Below are 8146 nucleotides of genomic sequence, written 5' to 3'. Positions count from 1 at the left end.
TCCAAAAATGGGCAGAAGACCTAAATAGACATTTCTCCAAAGAAGATATACAGATTGCCAACAAACACATGAAAAGATGCTCAACCTCACTAATCATCAGAGAAATGCAAATCAAAACTACAATGAGGTATCACCTCACAGCAGTCAGAATGGCCATCATCAAAAAATTTACAAACAATAAATGCTGGAGAGGGTGTGGAGAAAAGGGAACCTTCCTACACTGTTGGTGGGAATGTATATTGGTGCAGCCACTATGGAGAACAGCATGGAGGTTCCTTAAAAATCTAAAAATAGAACTACCATATGACCCAGCAATCCCACTCCTGGGCCTATATCCAGAAAAGACGAAAACTCTAATTCGAAAAGATACACATATCCCAATGTTCACAGCACCGTTTACGATAGCCAAGACACAGAAACAACCCAAGGGCCCACTGATAGACAACTGGTTTAAGAAGATGTGGTGTGTGTGTGTATACACACACACACACAAATGGAATGTTACTCAGCCATAAAAAGGAATGAAATATTGCCATTTGCAGCAACATGAATGGACCTAGAGAATGTCATACTAAGTGAAATAAGTCAGAGAAAGACAAATATTATATGCTACCACTTATATGTGGAATCTACAAAATAACACAAATGAGTCTATATACTAAACAGAAACAGACTCACAGATACAGAAAACAAATTTATGGTTACCAAAGGGGATGGGCGGTGGTGGGGGGGTATGATAAATTAGGAGGATGGGATTAACAGATACAAACTACTATACATGAAACAGATTAGCAACAAGGACCTATGGTAGAGCACAGGGAACTAGAGTCAATATCCTGTAATAACCTATAGTGGAAAAGAATCTGAAAAGAACAGATATATATTATATATAACCGAATACTCTGCTGTACACCTGAAACTAACACAGTATTGTAAATCAACTATACTTCAATTAAAAAACCCTTCTTTAACAACATGCACTAAGTATCTTAAAAATATTTTTTTTAAGTTACTGATCCAACAGCTGGAGAAAAAACAAGAAAAATAAAACTTAAGCCATTAATAAACCAGCTAAAAAAATACATACCACAGAAGTGTGAGTGAAAGGGAGGCTGTGGGGGTGCTTTATCTAGTGCGAAGCTGTGATGCACCAATGCTGCCACAGCAATAATCTGCCAAGAAAGGAGGAGAAAATCACTTATCAGACACCAACTACGCAGTCTGCATTCTAACCACAACCACCGAGAATAGAAAAAGATACAGATTTTAATCCGTAAGAATACTTTTTATTATGGAAGTATTTAAACAAATGAAAAATAGAATAATAAAATCAACTCTCATACACTGATCACCCAGCTTCAATCATCAACTCATCAACAGCCCTATCCCACATTATTTTGAAGCAAAACGCATACCTATCACTTTATCCAGAAATATGTCAGCAGGTATTCCTAACCAAGGTTTCTCAACCTCGGCGCTATGGACAATTTAGGCCGAATAATTCTTTGCTGTGGGGCTGCCCTGTGCATTGTGGGACGTTTAGCAGCATCCCTGGCTGCCAACAGCACCGCTACCCACTCCCCAGTGTCCAAGTTGTGACACCAAAAATGTCTCCAGACATGGCCAAAAACCCCTTGAGGGTTAAAATCTCACCAAATTGAGAGCCATTACTTTAAAAGATGAGAAGTTTTTATTGTTGTTGGTTTTTTTTTGTTTTTTTTTGTTTTTGTGGTATGCGGGCCTCCCTCTGTTGCGGCCTCTCCCGTCGCGGAGCACAGGCTCCGGACGCGCAGGCTCAGCGGCCATGGCTCACGGGCCCAGCCGCTCCGCGGCACGTGGGATCCTCCCGGACCGGGGCGCGAACCCGGTTCCCCTGCATCGGCAGGCGGACGCGCAACCACTGCGCCACCAGGGAAGCTCTAAAAGATGAGAAGTTTTTAAAATGCAGTACAATCATCTCAGCTAATTCAATTAACAGTGTTTCCTTAAAATCATTAAATATCCAGGCAGGATTCACATTCTCATGTTTTCCCAACTATCTCAATTTTATTTACCAAATAAGTCCATACTTTGCAACTGGTTGATACGTTAAACTGTCTAAGTACAACTCCTCCCCATCTATTATTTCTTGCAATTTATTTGTTGAAGAAACTGGGTGGTTTTGCCCCGCAGAGTGCCCCCCACAGTACAGACTCTGCTGCTTGTATCCCAATAATGTCATTTAACATGTTCCTCTGTTTCTGTACTGCCTGTATATTCATATGTAGATCTGAAGGCTTGATAAAAATCAGATTTTTTGGCAAGAATTCTTTGGAGGTGCTACTGATCACTGGTTATCACAACGGGTCTGGTTACCTCTACTCTAGTGATACTAACAGCCTCTGAAAAATCACTGCCTAGATCCATTATCTCATTAGAGATTGCAAAGTGGTCACATTCAATTTTTCCTTTATTTTATTTATTTATTAGCTGGAAAGCTTCTATGAAGACAAACCTCCCCTCACCGATTATTTGGTTACCTGAGATACAACATATGTTCAAAAAAGTCAAGATACATGCTTTATTCAATCTCTTTATTTACCAGTTTTCAAAATAATGAGTTAGTTCCCTAGCTTTCTTCACAGCTGAGCAATGTAGTGCTGTGTTTACAGTATCATTATGAAGTCGTATGTTTCAATCTGTTGCAGTTATACTTATATATGCTCAAACTGTCCCATCTTTGGTGTAGGAAACTCTTCAAGTTTACTCTTGAGTCCTTCTGACATATCTTCAGTAGATTTTAATATCGTCCTTGCTTTCTAGTATAACAAGAAGTTCCAGGCTTATCCTGGACATTTCCTGCCCCAAATCAGCTATTTCTTCACAAAACCCTATTTCCTTTCTGGGGAAATGGTATTTAGAAACGTCACTCTGGGTGCTGGAAGGATTTTTTTTAACTAATTAAATTTTCCCCAAACACTTAACTATTAAATATCTACTATATCAACTATTATTAAAAGATCAAATCGTACAAAAAAAAATTGCCAAAAGGCTGTTAAAAAAGATCCCGATCGGGCTTCCCTGGTGGCGCAGTGGTTGAGAGCCCGCCTGCCGATGCAGGGGACACGGGTTTGTGCCCCGGTCCGGGAAGATCCCACATGCCGCGGAGCGGCTGGGCCCGTGAGCCATGGCCGCTGAGCCTGCGCGTCCGGAGCCTGTGCTCCGCAACGGGAGAGGCCACAGCAGTGAGAGGCCCGCGTACCACCAAAAAAAAAAAAAAAAAAAAAAAAAAGATCCCCATCAATGTCAAAGGATTTAGAAGCAAACACAAAGAAGCTGCCATTGACCAAAGAGAGACAATTTAAGCAGCAAAAATAACAAGAATAATTAATGAATGCAACAGATTGAAATATACTAAGTATATATAAAGCCCATGAGTTTATAATGTAGTCCATAAAAGAGGAAACAAAAATAAGTAACAAGAAAAATAAACAAATCATGTGTCAACAGTACACGTAATGTAGGTCCCCAACTTCCTACTCAGAAAACTGGCAGCAAAAGAGAAAGAAGTACACATTTATCTCTTCTTTCCTATATAAAGTATTGCAGCATAACCAAATAGTACTGGTTAATGAGGAAAAGTTAATTTTACAGAAAAATTTAACTAATAATCATTCTACTATTTCACACGCTTAACTAATAAACATGGAAAGGACAACGGAATTAGAAGACCATTTTACAACTCCTAATGAAATATCTAATTTAGGCAAAAATTAGATCAGTGGTTCTCAACCGGGAACAATTTTGCCCGCAGTCCCCAGCGGACATTTAGAGACGTCTGCAGGCATTTCTGGTTGTCAGAACCAACTAGGCGGTAGGGGTGATATCTGGCATTGGGTGGAGGCCAGGGATACTGTTAAACATCCCACAATGCACAGGACAGCGCTCACAACAAGTTCATTCGGCCCAAACATCAGTATTGCCAAGGTTAAAAAACTTGAACCTACTAATCAATCATAGCCCCACTAATAGTGATTTAACCAGACATTACGTGCCTACTGATACGACCCAATATGAAATACACTGTACCACCTACACAGTATTTTGGCACAAAAAAGTTAAACCTGAACCTAATCAATTCGGCAGTGCTAATGAGCAGCGGTGGATACTTTTTTCTGTAAAGGGCCAAAAAGTAAATATTTTAGCCTTTCAGGTCACAGAGTCTCCGTCATGACTACTAACTTTGCTGCCATGGTACAAAAGCAGCTGTAGATAATATGTGAACGAACAGACATGCTGTCTTCCAGTGAACTTTATTTACAGAAACAGGTGATGGGCTAGATTTGCCTGCAGGCCACAGTTTGCCAACCCCTGGTATACAGGAAGAAATCCAATGATACAAGGAAGCAAACAAATACAGAAAATGGGTCATTCTTCGAGACCACTAACAGTGATTCCTCAATAAGTCAATGTCACTGAAAAAGCTGGAGGGGGTGGGAGGGAGCTGCTCACATTTAAAAGAGATTCAAGAAACAAAAATTAAACTCCGTCTGTGGATCTTGTATAAATCCTGACTCAAATCAACTGTTAAAAGACATTTCTGAGAAATAGTCATGTGACTATGGACTAGGTATTTTAGCTGGTATCAAGGAATCACTGTTAATGTTAATAGGGGTGCTAATGGTATTCTATAAGAAAGTGTGCATGTTTTGAGAGATGCAAACCAAAGTATACAGGGGTAAAATGACACAATGTCTGAGATTAGCTTCAAAATACTTCAGGAGGAAAAAAAAGAAGGGGGGTGATAAGTGTGACAAAATCTTGCTAAATGGTGAATATGAGTGATGGGTATATAGGAGTTCATTATATTAGTCTATGTCCATTTGAAGTTCTCCAAAATAAAAAAATTTTTTAAAGTCCAGAAATTTAAGTCTTTTAAAAAAAAAAAACCTCCAACACCAGACAAATTCAATGCATTCTTCAAAATGGAGTTTGGGAGTGAATTAGTATTCTTTCCCTTCCAAAAAGAACAACCTTCCCTCACAGAAAAGCTGTACAAGTGCAAGAAGTATCGCACCTCTGGCATAGGTACAAAATCTGTCCTATTTCTTTACCTCATTTTCATGTGTCTTTGCATTCTGCATTGTCTTCATGCTCAAAGACATGACCACAAGTGGAGGAGGACCAACATCCTTAATTACGTTCACCAGGTCCGGTTTCAAGGCCACTGCCTCAACTTTACACCAACTGATTGGCTGATTCAAGAGCTCTGAAAAAGAAGTGAAACAACAGATCAAGAGCTATTTGCTGAAAAAGAAAAGTTACTATAATTAAGACATCTGTGATTAACTGAGATGGTCTTCAATCCTGCCTTCTACTAAGAATGTCTTATTATAACATCTAACTAAAAATAAACCACATTATTGGATTGTATGCAAATCTTTGTGTGTGTATACATATGTTCATTTTCCTGGGAAAAAAGTCCACAGCTTTCATCTGACTTTCCAAAAAATACAAGACCCAAAATAGGTTTGTAAAAGCCACAGCACTGCCTTAGAGGAATCAAAAAAACAAAAAAAAAAGTTTTAAGAGATTCATGAAGACAAAACAGAGTATCACAAATGCAAGTATTGAAAAAATCAGGTAAGAGACCATACATGCACTATCCACACCGGGCAGTGATGTTTTGCTCCTTCAGAAGTCAGCAGCTCACGAGGTAGAACACCTGAGACACATCAGCCAGGTCGGAAGTCCACGCTGACAGCAACACAATGAAGGATGCATCCAAATGCCCGAGTAGGCTAGCTAAAGCCTCCCTCCCACTAAAATGCTAAGCACGGTGAAAGAGTGATTTCAAACGTACTTCCTATACTCACTCAAGGAAAACCTTAAAGAAACAAACATTAAAAAGAAAGTGGTCACACTGAAATTGAGTCCAATTCTTTAACTTCTAGAAACCGCATCTAACAGCAATTTACTTAGCATTCTGAAAGTAAATTTTCCCTTACGTGGATTTTTTACTTCAAGCCAACAAGGTCCTTTGATCTTTCTGTTCATCAAGAACAGTTCCAAGCTGGATGTGTTGGTCCCAAATACATGAGAAAAAGTTTCTCCTTTCAAATCCTGAGGAAGCTGTGGCATTTCAGCCTGAAAAAGGCAAAGACGAAAAAAAATCGTTTTTTGTTTAAAACTATTACTTCACATTTTCCAAAGTCTATATTTGAAAATAACAAAAGTCTCTCTATGAACCACCAGAAGAAACCCCTTTGGTATATATGAAATGTAATTTGCCACAAATGAAATCCATAACAATTCACAGTAGGAAACAAAAACAATTCACAAGGACAAAATAATGCATCTCGATGACACCCATTAGAAGAAAACTGGGCCAAGAAGCTCCCGCAAAAGAGGATTTCTGTCCAGAGCTGTACATGCCTTACTGATAAAGAATAGCCAAATAAGTACAACTCCATTAGAAGAATGAAAGCGAGAGAGCGGGACGTTCGGCTTGCGAGCGGGAACCTCTTAGTCGTGCACGGAGAAAGAACGATTTAAAAATGGGTGATGTTGAGAAGGGCAAGAAGATTTTTGTTCAGAAGTGTGCCCAGTGCCATACTGTGGAAAAGGGAGGCAAGCACAAGACTGGGCCAAATCTCCATGGTCTGTTTAGGTGAAAGACAGCTCAGACTTTCAGATTCCCTTACACAGATGCCAACAAGAACAAAGGCATCACCTGGGAAGAGGAGACGCTGATGGGAGTATTTGGAGAATCCCAAGAAGTACATCCCTGGAACAAAAATGTTCTTCGCTGGCATTAAGAAGGGAGAAAGGGCAGAGTTGATAGCTTATCTCAAAAAAGCTACTAATGCGTAATCATTGGCCACTGCCTTATTTATTATTAAACAAATGTCTCATGACTTTTTATGTGTACCGTATTTAAATTGATCTCATACACTAGAATTCAGATCATGAATGGCTGAGGTAATATTTCTGTCCTGATTTAAATAAGATTGGCTTGTGGCTAAACGAATATAGTCAGCTTTTTGAATTTTGATAGTAATTCTGGTTCAAAAAGCACTATCACTGTTTTCCCCTTCTAAAGAGATGATTAAACTTGAATAAGGAATGTTAAACTTTTCAGCGATACAGTGAATGCCTTCTCAAACCCTATAGGAGATTGGTTTTATATTTAGATTTCTATAACTGGTTATATTAATATATTTAAATACTGAGAAGCTCCCTTAACTGTCTCATAGACCAGCAAGATTCATCTGTGTTTCAAGTTGTGTTCGTTTGCCTGTTAAGGCAAGGGCTGACGATATATTGACAACGTCCACTTTATCTTTTTGGTCTTAACTATGCCAATTTAATTAAAATTCTCCATCTAAAATATTGCGTTTTACTTAATGAAAGGAATTTTAGTGTGGTTTATGTATAGCATCAAATAAAGAATATTTAGTACTTCTCACATTTTATAGATGATCTTTAAGATCAGATGCTTTTAAAATTCACTGTGATAAGATATGTTAGGAAACTTGCTTGTGAATTCTCTACAAAGTCAGACTAAGTTATAATTCAGGATTGTCTTTTAAACAGGTATTCAGAAACACACCTGTAGAACTACTGTAGATGTGTGATGGATAATGGTGCTTTTGCCAACTCAGAAGGGGTTATGGTAGAGGAGCTTTATCATTAGCACAAATTTGTAAATAATCTGATCGTAAGGCTTGAGAATTAAAAACAAAGTCACAGATCAAAATAAATAAATAAATAAAAGCAAGGGAGTAGGACTCATTCAAAATGCTTCCATGGAGAAAATTTTGGGGGGGAGACAGTGTTTTATTTTTCTTTTCGTAAGAAATATTCGTGTTCTCAAGTTCTATATATATTGCCATGTGTGCTCTGATGAATACAGCCTAAACAAACCGATAATAAATTCAGTAATTTTCTTACGTTATCTGAGCAAAAAATAATGATACTGGTTATCATCTTCCTGTTGATGCTTGAAACAGTTGCTGCTTACAGAGCAATTTAAGACCAGGAATAATTACTAGTGCATCAGTTGAATGCTACATACATTCCTCAGATTAGAAATCCACAGCTAAAATTATCAAGTCATAAGCAATGTATTTCATCACAACTTTATTAATAATTTACACATGGCATG

General features: G+C 38.4%; 1 protein-coding gene and 1 pseudogene across 4 annotated transcripts in view; one reads left to right on the top strand and one right to left on the bottom strand.

Annotated features, from left to right (window-relative positions):
• Positions 1-8146, bottom strand: part of POLA1 (DNA polymerase alpha 1, catalytic subunit) — a 299996-nt gene that overhangs the window by 261861 nt on the left and 29989 nt on the right. For all 4 annotated transcript variants that reach the window (XM_007107041.4, XM_007107040.4, XM_028482923.2 and 1 more), the window contains exons 14-16: positions 5988-6126; positions 5094-5248; positions 1088-1172 (exon numbers count right to left, since the gene is read on the bottom strand). In XM_007107041.4, the coding sequence (XP_007107103.2) occupies positions 1088-1172; positions 5094-5248; positions 5988-6126 (379 nt within the window). The remainder of the gene's footprint in view (positions 1-1087; positions 1173-5093; positions 5249-5987; positions 6127-8146) is intronic.
• LOC102973348 (cytochrome c-like) lies at positions 6492-6852 on the top strand (annotated as a pseudogene).

This window comes from Physeter macrocephalus, chromosome 21 (genome assembly GCF_002837175.3).
Source record: "Physeter macrocephalus isolate SW-GA chromosome 21, ASM283717v5, whole genome shotgun sequence".
In the NCBI taxonomy this organism is placed as follows: Eukaryota; Metazoa; Chordata; class Mammalia; order Artiodactyla; family Physeteridae; genus Physeter; species Physeter macrocephalus.
This window is presented reverse-complemented; position numbering and strand designations above follow the sequence as displayed.